General features: G+C 35.4%; 4 protein-coding genes across 8 annotated transcripts; 2 read left to right on the forward strand and 2 right to left on the reverse strand.

Annotated features, from left to right (window-relative positions):
• Nucleotides 1–816: 816 nt before the first annotated feature.
• Nucleotides 817–2,208, forward strand: Prosbeta2 (Proteasome beta2 subunit). Its single transcript, XM_028184489.2, has 4 exons — nucleotides 817–1,020; nucleotides 1,099–1,535; nucleotides 1,649–1,854; nucleotides 2,022–2,208. The coding sequence occupies exons 1-4, from the start codon at nucleotides 959–961 to the stop codon at nucleotides 2,166–2,168; spliced, it is 852 nt and encodes a 283-aa protein (XP_028040290.2). The 5' UTR covers nucleotides 817–958; the 3' UTR covers nucleotides 2,169–2,208.
• On the reverse strand, nucleotides 2,183–7,871 carry rt (Protein O-mannosyltransferase rt). 3 transcript variants are annotated; one of them, XM_028184487.2, is made up of 9 exons: nucleotides 7,580–7,871; nucleotides 6,561–6,739; nucleotides 6,000–6,301; nucleotides 4,750–4,912; nucleotides 4,308–4,622; nucleotides 3,945–4,227; nucleotides 3,482–3,749; nucleotides 3,186–3,403; nucleotides 2,183–2,955 (listed from the first exon to the last, which is right to left on the reverse strand). In XM_028184487.2, the coding sequence occupies exons 1-9, from the start codon at nucleotides 7,691–7,693 to the stop codon at nucleotides 2,464–2,466; spliced, it is 2,334 nt and encodes a 777-aa protein (XP_028040288.2). In that variant the 5' UTR covers nucleotides 7,694–7,871; the 3' UTR covers nucleotides 2,183–2,463. The 3 variants fall into 3 exon arrangements, with proteins under 3 accessions (XP_028040288.2, XP_028040289.2, XP_089596498.1); XM_028184488.2 differs by having other exon boundaries at nucleotides 7,576–7,871; XM_089740372.1 differs by lacking the exon at nucleotides 4,308–4,622.
• A 1,150-nt stretch (nucleotides 7,872–9,021) lies between these two features.
• LOC114243991 (ATPase WRNIP1) lies at nucleotides 9,022–18,919 on the forward strand. 3 transcript variants are annotated; one of them, XM_089740373.1, is made up of 10 exons: nucleotides 9,210–9,322; nucleotides 9,370–9,386; nucleotides 9,491–9,720; nucleotides 10,004–10,195; nucleotides 10,929–11,101; nucleotides 12,592–12,852; nucleotides 13,181–13,352; nucleotides 15,473–15,656; nucleotides 17,313–17,558; nucleotides 18,780–18,919. In XM_089740373.1, the coding sequence occupies exons 3-10, from the start codon at nucleotides 9,517–9,519 to the stop codon at nucleotides 18,884–18,886; spliced, it is 1,539 nt and encodes a 512-aa protein (XP_089596499.1). In that variant the 5' UTR covers nucleotides 9,210–9,322; nucleotides 9,370–9,386; nucleotides 9,491–9,516; the 3' UTR covers nucleotides 18,887–18,919. The 3 variants fall into 3 exon arrangements, with proteins under 3 accessions (XP_028031466.2, XP_089596500.1, XP_089596499.1); XM_028175665.2 differs by having other exon boundaries at nucleotides 9,022–9,386; XM_089740374.1 differs by lacking the exon at nucleotides 10,004–10,195 and having other exon boundaries at nucleotides 9,055–9,386.
• Top1 (DNA topoisomerase 1) lies at nucleotides 18,913–24,974 on the reverse strand. Its single transcript, XM_028175652.2, has 10 exons — nucleotides 24,769–24,974; nucleotides 24,301–24,461; nucleotides 23,806–24,219; nucleotides 23,541–23,631; nucleotides 23,183–23,344; nucleotides 22,907–23,000; nucleotides 22,662–22,836; nucleotides 20,720–22,017; nucleotides 20,311–20,587; nucleotides 18,913–19,855 (listed from the first exon to the last, which is right to left on the reverse strand). The coding sequence occupies exons 1-10, from the start codon at nucleotides 24,808–24,810 to the stop codon at nucleotides 19,753–19,755; spliced, it is 2,817 nt and encodes a 938-aa protein (XP_028031453.2). The 5' UTR covers nucleotides 24,811–24,974; the 3' UTR covers nucleotides 18,913–19,752.
• Nucleotides 24,975–25,192: the final 218 nt, after the last annotated feature.

A 25,192-nucleotide genomic window follows, 5' to 3' on the forward strand; every position in this document is an offset into this window, starting at 1 on the left:
TGTTTGTTTTAACCTAGCTAGCTAGCTTGAGGGGTTATTCCAGCTTCGTGCGGATGGGTAGGTGAGCTTACCTTAGGCTCGACCTGAGAAATTTTGCCAACCAGCCCTAGCAAGAATAATGCTTCGCAGAAATTATCATCGGAGCGAAATGGCGACTTATTGAAAAAATCTGGCGAGAAACTAATTGGACTGTTTCTATGGGTTAGTTTGCTGCTCGAATTCTTCGTCGTAATCGCTGAGTTCGAAGGGGACGGTAACCGGTGCTTGACGAGGCTAAAAGCACGGTCATAAAGCAAAAGAGTATATCTGGTGAATCCGACAAGACATGTTTTGGCTGGCGGCGGCTTTGCGTTGCCCCGTCGCCTGGTTCGGATAAAAAAAGACACATTCCGTTGAAAGAAATCGAAACGATAATTACTTCTATAAATACGAATTTACTAAACCAGTCAATTAAAGACACCAATCAGACAAAATAATAATAAAAACGGATAATGTGGGAAATTTTTCACTTAATTTAATTACTTTAATTACTCTTAGAAGAAATTAAAGTTTCATTTATTTACATGATCATGATCAGATAAAATTGCGTGAACTATAAGTCAATAAAATATATAGTGGACATTTTGAAATCTATATATTGAACTGGTAGCATTACAGTATATAATTAAATATACTATGTTACTTACCACATTAAACAACTTTTAGATTTTCGTATTCTTTTTCTCAAATATTTCGTTATAATCACCTTTGTCAAATTAAAATCTTGTGTGAATTGGCATTATGGTTTCGGAGTTGTTAGTCATCAAGAAAAAAAACATTGCAAACTTGAAAATCATTGCATTGTACATATTCGCTCTGTCAATTTACTGTTTTAATTTAATATTTAGGTTTGCGTGGAACAACATCTAAAAGCGTACGATTAAAATTAAAATTTCAATTAATTTTGTCAAGTCACGAAATGGCATCTACATTAGTGCCCGAAATTCCAGTTCCAGGATTCTCGTTTGAGAATTTTCAACGGTAAGTCATAAAGGTACGGGCAACAAATACCATCCTACCTCAATATTTTGGATAAAAATATTTCCTTTTCTGTTTCAGTAATGCTTTTCTTGCTCAGAAAGGGTTTCCTGCACCCAAAGCCACCAAGACCGGTACTACAATTGTTGGTATAATATACGCAGACGGCGTTATACTAGGAGCTGACACAAGAGCCACTGAAAATACAGTTGTCTCAGACAAAAACTGCCAAAAAATCCACTACTTAGCATCCAACATGTATTGTTGTGGAGCAGGAACAGCAGCTGACACTGAAATGACAACACAATCTGTTGCTTCACAATTGGAGTTGCAGCGCTTACATACTGGACGTACTGTACCAGTAGAAACTGCTGCCACACTGCTGAAACGAATGCTATTTCGCTATCAAGGTCATATAGGGGCTGCTCTGGTTTTGGGAGGTGTTGACAGAACTGGTCCTCATATTTACTGCATTTATCCTCATGGATCTGTAGATAAATTACCATATGCAACCATGGGTAAATATTGTTAGTGTGTACCTAAATATGTACTATATTAAATTGATAGTCATTGGTCATATTCTTCACTACGTCTATCATATTATTATGTACTAAATTTTGGTACTTTGTAGGATCTGGATCTCTTGCAGCTATGGCAGTGTTTGAAGCAGGTTGGAAACGTGATATGAATGAGGAAGAAGGAAAAAAGCTTGTCCGAGATGCTATTGCTGCTGGTATATTCAATGACTTGGGTTCAGGTTCTAACGTTGACCTGTGCGTTATTCGTAACACTGGCCCTGCCCAATATCTAAGAACTTATGAAGAAGCTAATGTGAAGGTAAAGAATTGAAATATCTTTATTTTTCTTGTCTCACTTTTCTATAAATTTATCAATTCATTAAGAAACACTTTACAATAGTGATGTGAGAATATAATATTGTGTAGTTTTATTCTTGAACTATAATGTGATAATCTAAAATTTACATCATTTTCCATTTATTACAGGGGAAAAAGCAAGGTTCGTATAGATATGCTCTTGGTACAACTGCTGTGCTTAAGCAGCGTGTAATACCTCTCGAGGTAGAATCTATTTTGGTACGCCCAACAGAAGCATTTCAGCCTATGGATGTGGAGCCTCAGACGAGTCGTTAAATGTTAACAATTAATTTTGAATAAAACATTACTATAAAAATTTATTTTCATTATGACAAACCTAAGTTATAGAATAACATTTTTTTAAATATATTAAGTATACTTGAAAATATCAACAGTAGCATAGCAGTCTTCATACATTCAATACTTTTAGGACGGAAAGATTCATTGTTATTATTCTACACTTATAATTATTTTTGAGTATTTAATGAGATTTACAATTATTATTTACAACATACATTTTATTGTGATTGTAATCTTATAAACTGACTATGGACATCTTATTTTATAAAAATTATACCTTTTTATGTAATATAAAGTCCCAGGTATCTTTCCACCTAAGACTCATTAGATCATTTTCCTTTAAATCAACATTTCCATAGTTCAGAACACTGAATTTTTTAAATGTAAGCACGATATATGACAGCCATATTGTTACACATAATATAAATAAATTTGTAACTTGTTTAGTTTTCTCATGAAGCTGTAAAACTAAGTAAATATGATCCACAATATAAGCCAAAAGAAGAATCTTAAAAATATATGCAGGTAAATAATGATGAAGGAACAGAGTTCGATCTATAAAAAAGTAAGGTAGGTAATGTAACCAATAACCTAGAAATAATGTATAGCCAGTTTCATAAAACTTATTCAAAACAAATGGAGGCAAGTCTTCACATGCTCGACGTTTTCGAACGGAGTAAATAGCCAGGAGGGCACTGTAGACTACTACCGATATTGTCCCAGTATACCATGTTACAATGTTGCCTATCAGATGTATTTGAGCCTGAAAAAAATAATTGTAAGTGAATAGAATTTGTTATGTTGGTATTTGAAACATAGAAAATCATCACAAGGAAAATCAAGATTAAAATAAAGTAAATGTACAAATCGTAGAAAATATTTAAAAGAATTTGTTTCATATCAAGGCAAAAAAGCTATTCATACAAAATTATTTGTAAACGAGATGAAACTCATTGACCTGTCTGGATATTTATCCAACAATAAAACACTTACATTAGAGTCAGGAGAGAGCCAATATGCAATTGAACGAACAAGCAGAGGCCATTCAGCTGGTTCGCTGGCAAACATGTGTCCGTGAGGGGCATCAGGTGCGTGTGCTATCATTTTATATTGTAATTCTGTAAATTTTTCCCAAAAAGTTAATTGGGTCACTGCAGTCGGTATCATTTCAGCCGTGACTAACTCGCGTTCCCGTTCTTTTCGATCATCGGCTGAAAAAACACATAAATTAAAATTGAGCTCCTTGGAAAAATATACCTACAACAAATGAAGACGAATTGAAAAAAAACCTTTGGTATAGCGATGCTCTTCAACATTCCATATTGTATCTTGATGGGATAACACCTTATCAGCAACAATCTCATGTTGATGGAAACCCCAAGCCGGAAGTTGGCGACCACTGTAGCGCAAGCCCGACCCCGTGTCAACGTGAACAAGTCTCACTAACGAGCGTATGCTATCCCAGGTTGACTCTTCAGAATCACGATTCACTATATCCACACGCCAAAGATTCTGGGCTGGCATCGATACATTGTAGTCGATGTAGCAAGACACTTCCTGTTCCAAAAAATAGAATTTTCGAAATTCAATATTTCAACAAATAAAAATTTTGAATTCGTATTTTTTATGCATTTCGGTCTAAAATAAAATTATTTACATATATTCTCGTAGTGTTCGGTGCTACTCACATTATGACGTCTATAGACTTCGGTAAATGCCGAACCGCCCATTTTGGCAAATTAACAATTATACCTGAGATTGAGGCGAAACAGCTGCGGCCACGTCGTGGGAATTCAAAGCGCGACTCGTTATTCCATGCAACAGTTGTACGATATCTCCGTGTCTTATAGCGTCTGGAGGTCGCGAAACGGCCAGCGACGCTTGGTCCGGCCGTTTTACAATCCACCAATTGTTGACATCTTTGAAGCTGTAACAAGTCACTTGCTGCTGGTGTGAGGAGCCACGTCCGTCCGCATAACGCACTGGATATACGTGAGCATGTGAATGGAGCCAACAGGTCCTGCCGTGGGTGTGCCTGTAATAATACTACATTATCTCCAAACAATTAATAACAATTCAATCTCTATAGCAGGGATAAAGCTTTTTAATAAATACCTGAGTGTTATTTGAGAGCCGTGAGCGACATGCAGTGGCTGTCCGTGTGTTATGCTCGCAAGGCCGCCCTGTAATGAGGCTTGGAATGCACTCGTCATAACACTGTCATGCGGTCCAGCCTTTGGCAACATAGACAAATGCATGTAAAACACGCTCACATACACAGCCAGGGGGATGATCAATAAGACTGCAAACCGCCACAAGGCAGAAAATAATAAACGTGTTCCTGATTTTATTTGGTTTAGTTGCAACCATATGTGTCTTCCAACTAAGAATAATGATAAATAGTACGTGTACAGCCCAGAGTATTTCACCCTAAAATGATTTTTACATGAATAATGTCATTATTGCACATGCACTTATTAAATTTGACAACTGTTAGAAAACAAAAGAAGAAGAGAAGAAAAATAAAGTTATTAGTAAGTAATCAAAGTCAACTCACGAGAAGCAACAACCAAGCAAAACAGCAGCAGCACATAACCAAACAAGTGCTGTGAGTCCAATTCTCTTTGTACTTTTGATAATACAATACACACCGCACAAGCCAAATAGTATCTGAATGCTTTCCAGCAACATGAACCTTGACTGTGCTAAGAAACAATTTTCTGAAATATTTTAGAAAATATAAACCACTTTTTAAAGTTCATTGTAAATATCGACAAGTCAAAGGTTATTTGCATTAAGCAACATTTTGCAACTTTAGAGGAGAGCCATTTGCAGTTAAAATTTGGAAAAAATATCATAACAAAAAAACTTCTTCAGCTATTTGAATGGGAGTCAACTTAATTGAAGTTTTATTAAAAATGTCGAACTATTGATGCTGATACTAAATAAAACGCACCTTTAATCACAAAGATAAATGTCGCTTAAACCAAATAGCCTTTCACCCCTCAATATGGTTCCTAGCAGAGTTAAACATGGCTCCCAAGTGGGATTGTTTCCGACCATTTCACTCACTACTGCTTTTATTATTACATTTTTTTTAAATAAATGTTAATGTGAATCAGTTAAGTATCAGTTTTAATAGGGCTTTTTTTTTCCTACCTATGCTGAGAGCCTTGAGAGACCATTTCAGCATAGCCCTAACAATTAGGTGAGCTCACAGGGCTCAAACCTGACGACGTTGCTAACACGAACCCTAGCAAGAGCCGTGCTTCGCAGAATCTACAACCGAGTCGGAAACGCGACCCACTGAGAAATTCCGGCGAGAAACTCAGTGGGCTGTGTCTGTGGGTTAATTTACCGCTTGCGATGAAGGGTTCGACGAGAACGATGACCGGTGCTTGAGGTACCTAAATGCACCGTTAGTGGATCGGGAGGATCCGAAATGACGTGTTTTGGGCGACGTTGACTGCTTTCCATTCTGTCCGCAAGATCGGGAATGTAGTTACCGGCGGCCACGATGAGAAGGTTCTCGTGTCGTGCCGCTTTGTCGAAGTACTAGGGCCTTTGCTGTATTTCATTTAAACAAAAAACAAGTCATTGCAGATATATTCATCAACCTTTAAATACAAACTGTGGACTGTCTTAGATAAAAGATTCTGTAATCTGTTTAGTAAAAAAAATTTAAAATTTCTATCAAACCATAATGCTATTTTTAGTTGGTTAATTCTAGTTTTCATGGCCTAGTTTGATATGAAGTAGTTTTTGTAATGCCATTCATGCTTAAAAATTATGGTGTCACATACTCACCAAGGAGCACTAATAAAGCAGCAAGTATGGCAGTCCATTGATGTAAAGATAGTTCTAGCATCAAAAAATATGTAATTAAAACTAGAAAACTTCCTGACACAGCTGGAACTAGCCTGAGAGCCTTCACAGGAACATTGTCAGTATATGGAGTACCAATCCGGTCAAAAGTAAAGTTTCCATCATATCCAGCAATACTACCAGCTAGATATAACAACTGTTTGCCAAGTGGTGGATGAGCATCAAAAAAAAAGACACCCTTTGTATATAATGAAACATATCTTCCATAATGTAATTCATCAAATCTGAAACATGAAACTCGTAATTATTTTAATACCTAAATTTATTACAATAAAGCTGAATTTGAAACAAATTAAACAAGCATAGTATTATTATGAAATAAAAATTATGATTTAGGGGCATGATGCAAGCTTTTATCTTTTCATACTAGCTATTAGGTAAAAGAGTTAAAACAGATGGCAGGTAATGATTCAATCAATTTAAAACACAACACAAAAAAGTATTACTTGTGAACTTTGATAATTACGTATATATTTTTCTTACACAATATGGCGAGGTTCATCTAGTTTATATAAACGAGTGCATAATGCCAATATCAGAAGTCCAATTGCGATTACATCAATCTCGAGCTGTAAATATATGCGTGAAGGAGAATGATTCATTTTGTTCGTCAGCATTAATTCTGATTTTTCGGTTTCATTTTCAGCTGGGGCACCATCACCCTTTAAAAGGAAGGATTAAGGATTCTTAACCAATTATGGTAGATTAGAAAGTGTTGATGAGATATTAAAAAAGGTGAAATGGAGAGAACATTTCACCTTCTTTAATTCCATCTAAGATGTAAATCTTTTATAAAACTTACTTAACTTACTGTAACTTCTCACTAAAGAACTATAAGCACTATTTTACTTTGGCTATTTATAAGCTTATAGTTTTAAGCATTATAACTTATATGTTAATAATTGGTAATAGTTAATAATTCAATTAATAACATTCCCAGTAAATTATTATATTACAATAACTACTCTTACCAGTAACTTACTAATAATTTATAAAAACGATTTCGATGGGTCATCATAATCTTATCAGCTGTATTTGATTATGATTTATGAAAAAGAAAACGTACCTGCCATTTTTAAAAAAAAAATTGTATGAGAATTATTGTAATTTACTCAATGAAATTCTGAAACATTCATACATAAATGCTAAGAAAACTTCTGAGTAAATAATCCCGAAAACTTTATTTGTTATTAGTTGTACAATGACACAGTAATTTCATCCACATAAGTGAAGACATAAGTTTTCAATATAATGATTCGAAACGTCGGAAATTAAATATAAATTCCTAACGCGAGTCATTAATCACAACTGGGAAAAAAAGTTTATTACAATCTATATCTAATCAACGATTCGCATTTACTATTTAATTAAGTTTTATAAATGAGCCAAGGATTAAATTATTAAATATACGAAGTTTGGTGAAGTTTTTAAGTTATAAATTATGAATTATTGTGCTTATGGTTTGTAAATATTAATTACGAAATTAAAACAAATTTACTTGCCACTTCTCGATGGGAATTACATGTTTTCTCCGAATAACTGTATTCCTGAGGTTCTGTGACCTCCTTACGAATCTTGTTTAATTTACGATTTTTAACACACCGTCCTGTGTCCATTATTTCTGTATTGAATTATAATTAACATTAGAATATTTAAGTACATAGAATGCGGTTCGTCAAATATATTCAAGTTAAAATTCGATTGATGAAAGTTAAATTTTTCATTTCAGTGCAAGTGTTTTTAGTAGGTAAGTAAATAAGTACCTACCTACTACCTACACTTAATTTGCCCAACTGTCAGGACGAAGGGAACTTAGACCATACAGGCATACACATACATCATACCATCTTTCAAAAAAAACGCTTTCAGCTGAGAACGAGCATGAAAGCATGAAACGTCAATAATTGGAATAGTTTTGTAACTAGCTTGAATAAATTCTCACCATTTTACTGAAAGATTAAATAAAATTATTTAATCTCAACACATTTAATTTCATAATATTTTCTTTTACGTTTTGGTCTTTTCATATTCTTAATATTTGATTTTTTCATTACCTTATTAACTCCGTTTTATTAGAACTAACGCCCTGTCTACGGTATTTTTTAAAACATAAAAGGGTGAATGAGCTGTGACGTCGAAAGTGATACCGGAGAGCCCATAGACATTTGAAACATAAATGCCATCACCCACATTATGACATGAGTTCTACCAGTGCGGGCTTATCTCGCCCTGATATAACCAAATGAAAACTTTTGCAGAATTTTTATGATACAATGTTATTCCTTCATCATAGAAATCATTCATGAACCGTAATAAGTATCAAGTATGTGTTTCATTAGAATAATTGGTACCTTCCTTGAACGCTTGTCCAGTCGCATCGCTTGATACGAATGCACCGGGTGACATGACACTTGGCTAGGACGACGTCAAAACAAAGTAGGATCAGACTGTGCGACCTATGTTCCTTTTGATGATTTGCCTTTCTGTTGCAATATAGCTTATAATACATAAACATGATGGGGACTTTTTGGCGAGAACGTGAGGAGTGAATTGTGATTTGTTTTATTTTGTCTATTTTAGTGTTTATTCGGGTTTAAATGTGTAATAACGGTGGTTTCTTAACTATTTAGTATTTGTGAAAGTGCACAAATGTGGGAAAATGAAACAAAGCTGCTGAATGTAACTTCTCGGGATGCTCCAAAAAGTCCACTGAAAAAGTGTCAGTAAATGACCACCATTTTACTGAGATTATATTTCATCTCATCTCATATCATCTTATCTCATTTGTTTAAGTTCATGCCAATTGATTAAGTTTCCTTCGTTTTTTATTATTCATAAACTTTAAATAAATAAAAGGGCAAATTTTAAAAATCCATGGAGTTAATAAGTACCTCAAAAATATTATTACTTGACGCTGGCTAATGCACAAACCGTGCCGGATCCAAAAACTAAAGAAGAAACTATTGGGTGGGACTACTTGAACTTTTTTGGCGGGAATGCGAGAAGCGAAGTTGTGTGAATTTTGTCAATTTAGTTTATTAGGGTTTTGTCGTGTTTTATCGATGATTTATTAACTGTTCAATATCTCTGAAAGTGCACTAATCACTGATGAGGGAGGGAAAGTGAAATAAATGCGCTGGACATTGGGTCTCAGGTTCTTCCAAAAAGTGCACTGAAAAAGTCTTATAGTAAATAACCACCATTTTACCTTCTTTATTTATCCCATCTCCTTTTTTTGTATCATCCCAAATTTTCATATGAAAACAAAATAAGAAAATATAAGACTTGGCTTGAAGGTCTCTTCACCAGGTAATAAAATCTTTAAAAAATATATTTGATATTTTATTTGAAGTAAGTGTACCTCTACTTAAGTTCAGTAAATTTAATTATATCATGCGAGTTACTTGTTACAGGTTCATAAAATTGAAAATATAAAAATATGAGTGATTGTACAAAGACTGTGAATTGTCCTATATGTAATAGAAGTTTTGAAAATACCGAAATTGAGGAACATGTAAACAAATGTCTTTTTCTCAATTCTTGTGAAAAATCTAATTCGAAAAGACAAGGGCAACAACTATTATCTCCAAATGAAAAAAGAAAGAAAGTTGAAAAGTTAACAGCTTTGCCTCCAAACTTGAAGGTGATGTGGATAAAAAAACAATATGTTTTTGATTAGCTTAACAGTAAGAGTATAGATAAAATTGTATAGATCCAGTTACAAGTACAAGGAGCTAGCACTTATTATTAAATATACCAATATAATATTGCATAAAAAATTAAAACATACTGAGAAATATGCATATAGCATGCTGATGTTGAACCTATGACTTCTGGATGGAGGAATGCTAGCATGCAGCAATTCAATTGCTTTACTATATCTTTATTAGTTATTAAATTAAAACATAATTCAAATCTTTCAACAGAGTTCACAATCACAAAAAATAAGCACAAATGAAAACCTAAAAATACCTCTATCAGAGTCTTTAAGGCCAAAATCTCTGGACCAGATCGTTGGACAAAAGCAATCATTTGGCACAGATTCAATGCTCCGATCGATGCTTGAACAAAACAAGATTCCTAACATGATTTTGTGGGGTCCACCAGGCTGCGGAAAGGTTATGCTACATTAAAAATTGTAACAAAAAATACTGTAGAGAATTGGGATTCACGACTTCTTTCCACAATTTCTCAATATGTGACATAAGCTCTACATGTATCTCATTTATGTTTAAAGCTCAGGACTGACTATCTACTGACATTATTATGAATATATTAGGCTCTAGTTTAGCAAAAGGAATAGGAATCAGTTGGAGGGATGAGTTATAATATTACCTGTTTAAGAAACCCAATGTAGCATATTTTCATATCTTAGGTCCTTAGTAATACACTTAAAGAGATGAAAGTGAATACATTTAGACCTTAAATATTATATATCTCAAAGGAAAAAATTTGAATCCTAAGATTCAGCAGTCAATATTACTAACCACTGGACTACAGAGATAACCTAGTTATAAAATATTTCCGTTAGTCTATGACTGATATAAGGTTTACTATACTCTAATAGCTATATAAATAACATTTTTTTGTTTTCTACACATTCCCGAACCATTCTTCCATTTGTGTTTAAATTTACTACAGTTCTTATTGGCACTAAAGGAAGGTTTCGCTCATGTAGCATCATTGTGTGATGAAAGTGATAAATTCTAAAAATACTGATATTTTTTAATACCCATAGTGAGTATAAGAATGTGACCAGTTAGACTAGTTATAAGTGAAGGCACTGGCTCAGTTTAGTCATTTTAATAAAACAATGAATTTTTCAATTATTCGTCTTCTTGATTATTTCAGACGTCATTAGCGAATGTCATCTCTAATATTTGTAAAAAACAAAATAATTTAAAATTTGTAAAACTATCAGCTACTACATCTGGCATCAATGATGTAAAGGAAATTGTTAAAATAGCAAAAAATGATGCACAATTTAAAAACCAGACTATTTTATTCATGGATGAAATCCACAGGTAAATGGTATTAAATTGAATTGGTCAAAGAAGGTGTATTTGTATATTTGTGATGCTGGCATCTTTAGTTAGGTATCTCATATGATTATTGTATTGTAAATTGAAGATTAGTCATTTCTACAATTGTTGCATATTTAGGCATTTATAGAAAATTGCAGTGTTTAATTAGCTTTTGCATGTAAACTTCCTAATCATAATACTTGTGTATTATTATGTTTGTAATAAGTACAACCTGATGGCAAGTGACATAGTAGGTCATTAACGTTAGCAATTCCAGAGGCAAAGCAAAGTCTCTGCCTACTGCTAAGTATGCACACCAGCATACTACGATTGTACCAGTAAATAGGGTAATGTCAGTCCCCATAGGTGGGTGACCATGATCTTGCCTAATTCTGCAGCAGAACGGTCCTGCATTCCTATTAGAAAGGTGGGATAACCATTATGTTAAACAATTGGTTGCAGAGGAGGTTGTTGTATACGTATTGTGGTAAGGGCTACAATAATCACTTAATACCAGTTCGCTCATGACGCAAATGTCGCTATCTCCCTTGGAGTCTTTTAGTTCACGCAACACAATCCACAAATTTAAATTAATTAATAAATTAATTTAATAAAAAAATGCCTACATTGAAATCACCATTTGTGGTGTGAACACAACTTTAGGATTCTGTATTAACGTATATACCATCTTTAAATCTAGAACGCATCGCAGTTGTGCAGCCAAAATGGTATGGATGGTACCTAATTATGTAGAAAAATTGAATACATCACGTTAATCTTACATTGTCCATGTAATTTGTATTTTGTAAGGCCTTTGCAAGTGAGTATACGGTTCGCTTGGTAAGGGGTTACCGTCGCTAATGGTCAAGCAATGCCAAGGGCATAGCTAAGTCAATGCATACGAACTGTTTCGGAGGCGGGAAGTGCGTTGGCAACAGCCATATAGGACTTGAATTCCATCATAATCTTATAATTTGTTAATAATATTTCGCGCATATTACTGATTGGGCCGTAAATAGATTTACTATACTGGGTGTTAGGAGACCGCTTCCGAAAACGAAGACAGACAGTGCTAATAACACCTTTGATGAAGGGACGGAAATTGGATCTTGATTAAAGAAAATAGTAAAAATTTTAAAACGTTTTATTAGCATTATTTACGCTCCATCATGTTAGTACGAAATGAAACGAAAGTTCCAATAAAAAAAACATTTCATTACTAAAAAAAAAACCGGCAATGGAACAGTAAATCAAAAACAGCTGATGCTCGGATCAACGAACGCCCCGGTGCGGCGTTTCTTTTACGCGCACCGGCGCAGCGCTGATACCGCGCTCCCCAACCATTTTGTAGATAAAAAATTTTCGTTTTCGGAAGCGGTCTCCTAACACCCCTTATATTAATGATGGAGTACTAATCGTTGATAGTACTTTATTCGAGAGTGTTATGGACATGGCCGTGTATCTAAGGCTAGTTAAAAATGAAATTTCAGGTTTAACAAACTTCAACAGGACACTTTCCTGCCCCATGTGGAGAATGGTACAATAACTCTGATTGGAGCCACAACTGAAAATCCTTCTTTCAGTCTCAATAATGCTCTACTTAGTAGATGCCGGGTTGTTGTCATGGACAAACTGACCACTGAAGATGTGATGGTTATTTTAAAGAAAGCCGTTGAATACAATGAAGCAAAACTTATTAATACAAAGAAAACTGTGAACAAGAGTGATGAACCTGATCAAACTATACCCAGGTAAAGCAATTCACAACAAACAACCAAAACTAAATAATTTAACTAAAATTGGTGGTAGGACCTCTTGAAAGTCCGCGCAGGTAGGTACCACCACCCTGCCTATTTCTGCCGTGAAGCAGTAATGCGTTTCGGTATGAAGGGTGGGGCAGCCGTCGTAACTATACTTGAGACCTTAGAACTTTCTCTCAAGGTGGGTGGCGCATTTACGTTGTAGATGTCTATGGGCTCCAGTAACCACTTAACACCAGGTGGGCTGTGAGCTCGTCAAACCATCTAAGCAATATAAAAAAAATTTAGATTTTTTTTAATTTTTTTTATTAACCAATAGGTATTTAATTGAAGAAGCTTCTTTGCAATGGCTGGCAGAAATGTGTGATGGAGACGCTAGAGTCGCTTTAAGCGCCCTTGAACTGGCGCTTAATGCTCGAGATCCGGGCTCTGATGTGCACCTGAACGGCCCAGCAGTGTTAACACATGATGATATCAAAGATGGAATAAAGGTTCTTTTGTTTTTATCCTTGGCCTGTTCCCCGCTAAACAGGTATGCTCATAAATTTCTAATTAGACCAATCGAAAGTGGTTTCATTGATGGTGGGTGGATTTTTGTTGCTTATATTGCTGGCCGAGCTCAGGGTTTACCTAGTGTTAAGTGATAACTGGAGCCTATAGATACGGACATGTAAATACCCCCACCCACCTTGAGACATTAGTTTTAAATCTCAGTTTTACAGAACAAAGGCTGCTCTACTTTACAAACCGAAACGCATTACTGTTTCACGGCAGAAATAGGCAGGATGGTGATACCTATAATAGCCGGCAAACTTCTTGAGCATTTGTTGACGTAGTGGGGGTAAGTTTGCGCATGGTACACTCACGTGCAAAAACATTATTTACTCTGCGTCATAATGCAATTAAATTATTAAAATCAACATAGATATTTATTAGAACATCAACAAAAAATATAGGTTAATAATTGTAATAATTTAATCTTGGGGTAAAATAGATATTCCTTCTATTAAGTCAAAACTAGAACTGTTGCCAAGTCTTCGTTCAGTTGAAGCGAAGCTGGTATTTGTAATTTTTTTTTCGTTATCATAATCTTGACCATTATCATCATCACTGTTTTCATCACCCGAGTCGCCATCATCGTGATAAGTCGACATAGGGCTCATCGGTGTAGTTTACGACTCGGTCGGTTCGATCTTCTTTTTTGTCTATAATTAATTATTTTTTGAAGATATTCGATTCGTAGTAATCGAATGTTACTTTTTTCAATTACCAGCTTCCGATTATTTTCTGTTTTTTTTTCCATCTGAAGCCTAGCTCTTTCATAATTCGTCGTAAACTTCATTCCGAGCCATTAAAATGTATATCTTCTTTAAAATTTTCGAAGCCTTTCTACGGTACGGAGTTTCGCTGCTTGTTATGTAGTTATTATGATTACATCTTTTTATTACAGATTGAACGAAACTATCCATTCCGGTAACTTTCTTCTTCCCTGATCTTTTATTACCCGGAGTCCGAAACACGGCGAGCAAGCCAGAGCCTTTAGCTTCGTTAATAATGCACCTAACAGTACTCACTGATGTTTTTGTTGCTTCCGAAGTCTGTTTTACTTTTTCCATAATATCATTCTTCCCCTGTTTTATAATGAAGCAATATACGTCGTACACAATTTTTCTACCCTTTCTTTTGAATACTACACCAGTTTGTCGCGGCATAGTGTATTTTTTATAAAAAATCAACAAACATTCAACAAATAGCAATGGCAACAAAGTCAACAAGCAATTATAACAAAATTTAACTTAACGATTAATAACGATAGACTTTTCACTGTACGCAAGCGTACTTTTGGGAGCAAGCGGAACGAAGGCGCGGCGCGGGACGCAAGGTTCGACTGATCTACCAATAACGCGCTCGATACGATTTCCCCTGCCGTCGCGCCTCACCCTCACCACCAAAGTGATCTAAAATTCGGTTCTGCGCAGTCAAGGTCATTTGCTCACGATGTTTGCCGGTTACTATACCCGTGCGGACTCACAAGACGCCCCCCTACCAATAGTAATTAGGGATATAAAGATTTTTGTTGGTTTGATTTAAATTACACAATGTTATTTCCTTCACCGTGGAAGTCAATCGTGAACATTTGTTGAGTGCGTATTTCATTAGAAAAATTGGTACCCGCCTGAGATTCGAACATTGCTCAACACGAATGCACCGGGCGTCTTATCCGTTAGGCCACGACGATTTCAAAGACAATAGCAAAAGGTACCTGCCTGCGCGGGATTCGAACACCGGCACAGATACACCGCTCGATACGAAATGCACCGGGCGTCTTTCTTGTCCTTTAGACCACGACGAAAGACTCAAGAAAATTTTTAGAGTCTGTGATCGATTTATTTTATATAATGTCTTCGTTATAATAGAGCGACACAAATCTCGTCAACACTCGTGTTGCAGGTAAAGAACTAAGTTTCTCTCTTCTCCGCAAAATTGTAAATCGATCAATCTCAAAACTTCAACTAATGTAATTTTAATAAATACGAAATACTGTGATATTTTGTGTCATTATTGAAGTTTTCATCTTAGATTATTTTTTTAATTTGTGTTTTTGTTGTAGCGCTCGCACGTGGTATACGACAAGCACGGCGAAGAACATTACAACACGATATCTGCTATACAAAAGTGTATCCGCGCTGGAGACGATAACGCAGCGCTTTATTGGACAGCCCGAGCGATGCACGGCGGCGAAGATCCATTATATATCGCGCGACGATTTGTTAGAATGGCCTGTGAAGACATAGGTATTAAGCGTTTGTTTATTTGGGTCAGAAAATCTGAATTTAGGACTTTTTGGAACAAACTCATGACGTTTTGACGTTTTTTTTTTACTCATTTAAAACAAATTCTCGGTAATTACGTGTGTCTAACACTTGCTTTACTTAGTGCAGTGATTGCTAATTTTTCGTGGCTCGCACTAACTTGAAACCCTTTCAGGTTATTCAATCTCCTCTAATAATAATATAAAGAAATAGCCTCTCAAGGCTGTCAGCATCTATAGGTAGGAAAAAAAAAAGCTATTTTTTTTCTCATACCTGAGCTGGTCGCTTAAGGGCTATGCCAGCGTAACCGAGTGAGTAGGTGAGCTCACGGGGCTCTAGCCTGAGGACGTTGCTAACATTAACAGTAAAAGCAGTGCTTCGCATAATCTACCATCGGATCGCAAATGCGATTCAATGAGAAGATCCGGCGAGAAACTCGTTTGTGTCTGTGGGTTAATTCACTCGCCGAACCCTTTGAAGGCGATGGGTTCGACGAGAACGATGACTGATGCTTGTGATACCTGAGGCTGGTTTTGTAGTCACGCCGCTGGGCAGCGCGCTTTTATAGCGGTGCACTGTGAAACGAGATTAGTACCGCGCGTTCCGCTGCTCTGAGTCAGTCGTGTACAATATGAAGGTTAATGTGGTTAGAATACTGGCTATTTACTTTTTAAAGAAAAGAAGGCAACGGGCTTCGAAGAAGAGTAGTTGATCCTTATAGCGCTACAAGGTTACTGAGAGGCGAACACGTAACATCTTTGTCCAATTTACGCTTAGGCAGCGCCGGCGAACATCGCGCGCTTATTGAACGGCGCTGCTCAAGCGCGTGACTTTGAAACGCAACTACTACCCCATACATCTTCGAACGCGCGCGCTCCAATGGCGCTACCGAAACGCGTAACACTAAAACCAGCCTAAAAGGACCGAAAATGGATTGGGAGGATCCGAAATGACGTGTTTTGGGAGAAGTCGACTATTTACCATTCGGTCTACAGTGTGCTTAGTGCGAGTTTTTTAACGTTCTCGATAGCGTAAAAACAGCGCCCCTAGCGGAAAACGCAGGCAAACGTTCCAACTCCATACAAATTTGTGCTACTTACGCTATCGAGAACGTTAAAAAACTCGCACTAAGCACACAGGATCGGGTCACGTAGCTACCGGCGGCCACGACAAGAGCGTTCTCGTGTCGCGCCGATTTTTAGGAATGGCGCAGTAATGCCGACTGAAGATACTTATTGATGAAGTTTAGTTCATCATCGTGAAGATCCACGTTCCTCACGAACCACGGTGCTCCGACGGCAAAAACGGGATTGAATTACTTGGAAGGGGTTTTAAATTAGTGCGGGCCCCGTGAGCGGTAACTACACTTGCATAGGTCATGACTGGATGTATGCAAGTTTTGTAGAGTCACCTTATTATGGTGACTCTCTACAAAACTCTCTGCCTTATCAAGGGAACATTTAATTCGCTTGCAAATCATCGCATAGAGGCGATTGATTTCTTTCATTGTCTCTAATACCTATATCATTGCGTAGAACAGATTACTTTAAGAAACAAGGCCGCTTATTATTTAATGTAGTCATTAATTTGTTTATTTTTGCTTTTGCTTTCAATCTTACATTCCTTCTTTCTTTTAAGGATTAGCCGATCAATCCGCATTAGTAGAAGCAGTTGCGTGTTTTCAAGGTTGCCACCAAATAGGGATGCCCGAGTGTGACGTCCTGTTGGCTCAGTGTGCTGTGAGATTAGCCCGGGCTCCGAAGAGTCGTGAAGTATACAACGCACTGAAACGGTGTCAACAATCTCTAAAAGAAACTAAAGGTCCTCTCCCACCAGTTCCATTACATTTACGGAATGCACCGACCAAGCTAATGAAGCAAATAGGTTAGTTCGCTGAAAACCTAAAAATATGACAGTATTTAATTTAAAACTTCATTAACACATAAAAAGATGAGTGTGTTCTGGGTCTGTAACTATTATAATCAAAATATCTGAAGTTAATGCCTCTGGCACTGGCAGTCGAAAATAAATACTATTGTCCATTATGCGGTAATTGTTACAACAAAACTGTATCCATTATTCGTCTTGTTTTGAATGGAATTTCAAGTTTTCGTGAGAAAGACTTAATTGAATAAACTTGTATTAAGTTCTATATCTATCTAATCTAAACTCTCTTCTATATCTACTTCTATATCTATCTAACTATAAGTATCTAAACTATGCTGCCATTATAACAATTAGGCAGTTAATTAACTTTAACCCTACGAGTTTATTGGCTTTGTTTCAATATTACAAAAATATTTAAAAATCCTCAGTTTGCTGTATCTGTATTGTCTTTGTCAGATAGGTTTATGTTTTAAGGCAGTTCAATGTTGTCTTCGAATTACAAAGTATATAAATACAAATGAATTTCCTGATATTAAGCAACTGTGATCACCCTGGCCGCTAACTCTCTTTCGTCAACATAAATTAATGAAATAATACCTATTCATAGAGAAAACATTTATTTCGTACTTCGATTTAGCATACATGACTTTGTAGATTTGTGTGAAATATGCCGTACATATATTGTTTATTACTTTATTTAATTTCGATTTCTCGTGCTATATGACGTCTCGCATTATCATGGAGCAATAATGGTGAAGATCGATTCATGAGGGCTGTTTCACTGCAAGTTTTGCTATAATTGTTCGGAGTTCGGCACAGTAGACATCTGCCGTTATAGCTTGATCAGATCGGTTTGGCTCGGATTCGCTTTAACCAACTCTTTCATTCATTGTTATTCACGTGTGGGCAAACTTCCACGTGGTTCGTTCTTCACATCAAAATTTCCATCACGAAAGCGTTTAAACCAAAATCGCAGGGTGCGTTCATTAGCAGTCCCCTCTCCAAACGCAACATTAATATTGCGATCTGTTTCTGCAGCGTTAGTTCCGCGTCGGAACTTGTATTCAACAATCACACGAATTGTCGAAGTATCCATCTTTCTGGCAACTTACATACATTAACCCCTATTATTATAAATCATCAATATTTGATATGAAAGCCAATCTGCACTCACTTCATACAGCGCTAGAGTACCTACCTATATTATGACTGTTTCAGGGTATGGAAGTGGATACAATCTCCTGAGTAAGGAAGAATCTGGACTTACCTATTTGCCAGCAGGAGTTGAAGGTGATTATTTTCAGAAGGAATACGAAGGCGATTAACATATTGAAAATAAATAAAGACATCGTTCCTAATGTCACTGTTTTTATTTAGGATAATCTCATTTCACAATTTTATGACATGGTAAAAATTTAATATTTACAAGATGAACATATAACACACTACAGAATTGTACCTTTCATAATCTTATATAGCTATTGCTTTTTGTTTTATAAAAATAAAGTAACCATTACATTTTATTTTATTTTACATGATTCACCACTGCAGTGTTTTCTAACATCATTTGCTTTTCGATACAATATTCTTTTAAATTAGCCTTAGTTAAGTTTTCTTCACTATTCACAATACCGAATAGTATTTTCACAAGCACATTCAACATTATTATTTATGCATTTGAACTTTAGTGAACTATGAGCCTCACTAATATTTACAATGTGTATTTACACATCACAATGACTTATTCACAACATTTTGTCATTCTTTATAAAACTGACTAGCAACTTGTAATTTAATTATAAGAATTATTTTCAGATAATACTATCATTATGGCTAGCTAAATTTTATTTTGTAAATGAGAACAAATTTTTGACCAAGTTGCAAGTCTTACACAAAATCTTAAAACTAGAATTCCTTGAACTATCATATTAGTCTAAATAACCTAAAAAGGGATCGAGAACTAAAGTCCAAACTAAATAAAATAATTAGAATCAGACTTCTAATTTAAAAAAGGAGGAACAATGTTCGGATTTTTTAATACATAAACTTTACTTGAACCTTAAATACATCATCACATAGTGAACTTTGTAAAATGTAAGTTCATAAAACTGATTTTATACATCATTTTGTATAATTGGGACGTTATATTCAACATATAAAAATAGAGCTGCTAATTATTCTAAAATTGAAACTAGAAGACATAGTCTGGCCCGGCCATGTCTATTGCCCATCGGAACTTATCCCTTTGCGTTTTGTTATATATTTTCTCAATTGGAACACCATGTTTCTTGCACCTGTAAATTAGATAGTTAATTTTATTATATAACTGGGTTACAGCTTATCTGTACCCACGGAATACTATCTAACAAACATCTATTAGTTATTGACATCACTCTCTGTGCAGCCTTCAGCAGCCTTTCAGCCTTGTGCAGGGGTTAGGTGAGACAGCAGCTCATGTCCTACTTGAATGCAATGTAGTTGCAGAATATCAAATTACCTTGGCACGCCATGGTTGTCAGATACATTTAAGGGTGGCAGGAATGAAAGCAAAAGCAGAAAAGGCAGATAGATGGTCACCTAGCAGCGAGAACCAGCTTAGTCTTTCCAGATATTCCATACGTGAGAACCTGCCACCTGCTTGAGAGCTGAACCCTTCTTTTAATTTTAATAGCATGCAACATTTCGAAATTATTGTGTTGGAAGCTGTCATTATAGGTGCAAAAAATGTGATTTTGTTCATTTTTCTTACCACGCTACTGAAATCCGTGGATCCAAATAATTCAGTTTCGATGTTCCAAGGGCAATGGTTTTATTTTCATCTCTGTCTGTTTCCTGCAGTTCCAGTTTTTTAAGTTGGTCTTTGAGACGTTCAAGTGCCTTTTTCTTCTTGTCACATGCTAATTTTTCTTTAACAGAACCTCGCTTTGCTGCTTTAGATGCTTGTCGAAGGTCTTCTTCAGCCTCATCAATTTGATCCCGTTTAGCTTGAATTTTTTCTTTTAAAGCCTCCATGGACTTAGAATGTCCTTAAATAAAATATGTGAATCACTTTAACAGTTTTTAAATAGTTATAAGAAATGGAATCAGTTTAATTGGGGATGTCATATCCAATTTATTTTACATAAGAAACAAATCATTTAAACAAGAGTTACACTTACCCTTAGGTACAGCACGTTGATGGTTGCACAAGATGGCAACTGCACGGTTTGCTCTATTGTAAGCTAAAATCTTCTCAGGCACAGAGGCATCACCATCAGTGAGCTCATCTAATTGTTTCTGTAGGGTAATAGAAGCATTGTATGTACGGAATACCTTGGCAGTCAAACCTGGCATCAAGTCCTTTAAATGTTCATTTAAAGTTTGTGTGTTAAGTCTGTCGAAGAGATCATCACTGTCCTTTTTATTCTCAATAAATATTTCGAGATTCTTAAATACACGTTTCTCTACTGGCACTTCATTGTAATATCTTATTGAATCTTTACCAAGGAAATCAAACACTACTACATATTCTTTACCGTCCTTTTCTTTGTGTAACTGGATATGTTCTACTCTTAATGAACAGCAACCAACAGTGTCAGCTTGTTCATCATCTTTTTCATTACCTGCTCTAAGTGCTAATCGATCAATGAAGTATAGTGCCACTGCTCTTTGGCGCACCTGCATCTCCTTTGCCTTCCAATCAGCACGGTAATTTTCTCTAATTTTGTCTATACACTTATGAAGTTTTCTAGCAGTCTCATATTTCTGCCAATCTTTTTCACCCTTCAATTTTGAACTGGGATTTAACATGACATACTTAGCTTGCTGCTGAACATTCTCTGTCCAAGAGGCTAACCATGTAACTGTATTATCATGTCTTACTTCTCTCCATTTATGTCCTGAAGGTGGTTTTGGTATTTTACTATCTTTTGAGCAATTGATCAAGACATCTTCAGGCATAACACGTCTCTTTAATTTCCCCATTTTTGGGTGCTCACCCCGACCTCTAAACAACCCTGGGGGTTCTATTCGGAAGTTCCCTATCTTCTCTTTATGACCATCTATTGTGCAAAATCCATATTCCTTTTGTATTTCTTCATTTTTGGCTTTTAAAGCAGCCTTTTCTTCTTTAGATCGATTTCTATTTTTTTCAGATACACTCTGAAAGTATGCATGCATCTCTTTGAAGTTACATTTGGACAAATCTTTAATAAGTTTAGCTTCTTCCGGAGTCATCACTTTCCGCCAGTCAGTGAAAAAATTGGTGTTGAAAACAGACTTGGTGGTATAATCATGGTCCAACATGCGTGCATAAAATCCTGCTACTTCTTCAGCATCTTCAGATAGTTTCAACTCTTTACCATCATAATAAAATTTGACATTGGAAGGCAAAGGTTCATAAGGTGGAGCAAACACAGGGCCTTTATGTTCCAAAAATGTCCATTTTGTTCCATTATCGGTCTTCTCTTCTTCCCACCTGTATTAAACATTAAAATATAAAGTGCACGCTAAAAATATAAAAAACTGACTGTTAATGGAAAGTCATTTAAAACCAACTTTCTTCTTGGAAATCGTCGCTTGTGTCTGGTAAAAACAGAACTTAATGATACTTTACGTAAAAATTGACTGTTATTCCACACAATAACACTCACAACTTTAAACATAATCCAAAAAACCAATATAACCTCAAAAAAGAACATTCACAATTACATATCGAACTAAAATGATTTGACGAATTTTATCCAGCTTATTTTGATCACTTATATTTCGAATTATTTGAAATGTTTGAGGGGTAGCCTCTATCAACGTCAAATGCTATCAAGATGTTATGTGACAAATTATTTCTGACAATGCTTGAATTAGGTTGGGTATGTCACGCCATCTATTGGTAGAAATTAGATATGAAGTGTCACTAAAGCAGTTACATACTTCACAGAGTTTAAGGTTAAATATTTAATGTTAAAAAAGTTCTACTGAGCAATCTGAAGTCACAACAAATTAAAGTTTGCCTTGTGATATTATTGGTTTTAAAAGTAGACAAAACATTGGATAATTTGGCAATGTCAGACTATAAATAATCGTTTACAATATTTTAATGAGTAAAAAATAGCCTTTAATTACCATTTCCAGACTTGTTCTGTTTCTGTGTCTTGTTTTTTCTTCCGTTTATTGGGACTGATACCATCATCTATGGGCTCAGATTTCACCTTAACTGATTTAGTTTTTTCAGAACTCTTCTTTTTCTTTTTAGGTTTTTCATCTTCTTCATAATCATCATAATCTTCATAAGTCTCTTCTGTAAACATTTCCAAAAGGTTCAAAAAGCTGTTTATAATTAATTTCTAGAATAATGTTAAGACTTTTACCTTTTTTTACTTTTTTCTTAGATTTCTTTCTTTGTAGTAATGGAATGTCTTCTTCACCATCACTAACATGGCGTTTTTTAGCTTTTCGTGCAGTCTTTAAAATAATATATTCATTTTATTAGATAACTATATATTTAGTAAAAATAAGAACTGTTACTGTATGATAAAAATAGGAAATAAGTACAAGGATGACTCAAAAAATTAATATTATAATAAATTTGGGTATTAAGTTGGTAGTTATTAAGTATAAATGGATTATTCTTGAATTCAACTTACTAGTGGTATATCCTCTTCACTTTCATCATCTGGAGGCAGTTCAGAAAGTGGCTCATCTTTAAATTGGGACATAGAGTAGTCACAAGATGAGACAGTTGTGTTAGCTCCAGCATATCCTTCATCACTATCATCTTGTTCACGTTTTAAGACTGGTTGATCCACCTTAACAATAAAAAACTAAATTATTATTTTGGCCCTCATGGACAATGGCATCCAAATAAATAGACAACTACAAAAAAAACTCATTATGAGAATGGCAGTACTATAGGGTTTAGTGCATATTTGAAGAATGATTTTATATTTATGCTTTTCAGACAATGTTGGAATGCAATAAGAAAATAATAACCCTCATACACACCTCCATTGGTTCATCTTTTATGACATTCTGAGACTCAGATTTTATCTTTTCATTTCTTTCACTTGAACTTTTCTCCTTGTTCTTGCTGGAGCTGAAACCAAAATTGCAAAATACATTCAATTTGTAGTTTAAGATGCAGGTGCATTCATTACAAAAATTTTGAACCAAATGTTACTGACTTTTGACAACTATTGATGGTGTCAAATGTATGTGACTGGATACTGTCAGTTTTAAATTCTAATTAAAAATACTTGTCTATATATACCTGTTTTTATCTTTTGAACTGGAGTGCTTATCTTTGTCCCTATGGTGTTTATCCTTGTCATTCCTGTGTCGATCTTTATCTTTTTCATCTTTACTTTTAGATTTATGATCTTTATCCTTTGATGAGCTTTTGTGTTCTTTATTTCTGGATGATGATGATGATGTCTTTTTGCTATCTGAACTGCTTTTATTCTTGTCTTTTTCATCACGCCTATCTTTGTCACTTTTTGATTTTTCTCTATGTTTGTCCTTGTCACTGCGGTGTTTATCTTTGTCACTACGTTCTTTATCTCTGCTACTGTGATCTTTATCACTTCTGTCTCTCTTTTCACTGTTGTGTTCTTTATCTTTGCTGGAAGATTTATGGGAGCTGCTGTGCTCTTTACTGCTTGAGTGTTTGTCTTTGTCCTTGTCTCTTTAAATACAATACTTATAAAACTTACAAAATTTCATAGTGAAAACGTTAATTTCATACAGAATATTCTAGAATGCTTACCTGCTAGAGCTGCTGTGCTTGGACGAGCCCTTGTGATCGCGATCTTTGTCGCGATGCTTGTCTTTGCTAGAAGATTTGTGGCTTGATTTGTGTTTGTCAGAGCTACTGTAGCCGTTATGCATGCCGTTCACGTGTTCATTTTTATTTCCATTTACCTTTCCCTGTGAAAGAGATCGAAATTTCTCTTAATTTTTAACATAACATTAATCCCAAATGTATATTTGTTCATATTTTAGAAAAGACGCTATGTGGCATTTTGTGTTTTTTTTTTCACATTTATTCTTGGCGTGTCAAACGACGCTACGTTCTTTCTGCTTGAACATTATAGTTGACGCCATATTGGGACTTAGAAAATTTTGCTTCGTGTTGTAATTTTCATCAGTAAGGACACGAAACCTTAAGCAATAGAAGCTTATTGAATACGTAGAACGATTAATATCATAATAACAAGTCTAAATAATAACTTACAGATTCACAATCATTATCGCTGGCCGGGTTTTCGACACTCATTTTGCCTACGTATCACAACGTTTGTTCGAATAAGATTACATGAGGCCGGCCGAAAACGAGCGCAAAATCTAAGTGTCCAGAAGTGACGAATGCGCATGCGTCGTTGCTCATACGATAAAAGGGAACTTCACTCCGCTTGGTTCAATGTTCTGGTTTGTACGAACTTCAAGTTGACAGTTCAGCTTTTTAAAAAACTGAAATGGCAATGGAATGTATGCCATCTAAGCCTTCATCTAAGATTCAATCTAAAGTATTTATACTTGGATACTTAGTCATTATACGAAATTCGTGTAACTAACTCCCAGACGCAGAATATGTGTAATAATAGTATAGTAGGTTCTGCATATGTAGAGAAACTATAATTACGGTACCGTGGGTAATG

Source organism: Bombyx mandarina, chromosome 04 (genome assembly GCF_030267445.1).
Source record: "Bombyx mandarina strain Sakado chromosome 04, ASM3026744v2".
Taxonomy (NCBI): domain Eukaryota; kingdom Metazoa; phylum Arthropoda; class Insecta; order Lepidoptera; family Bombycidae; genus Bombyx; species Bombyx mandarina.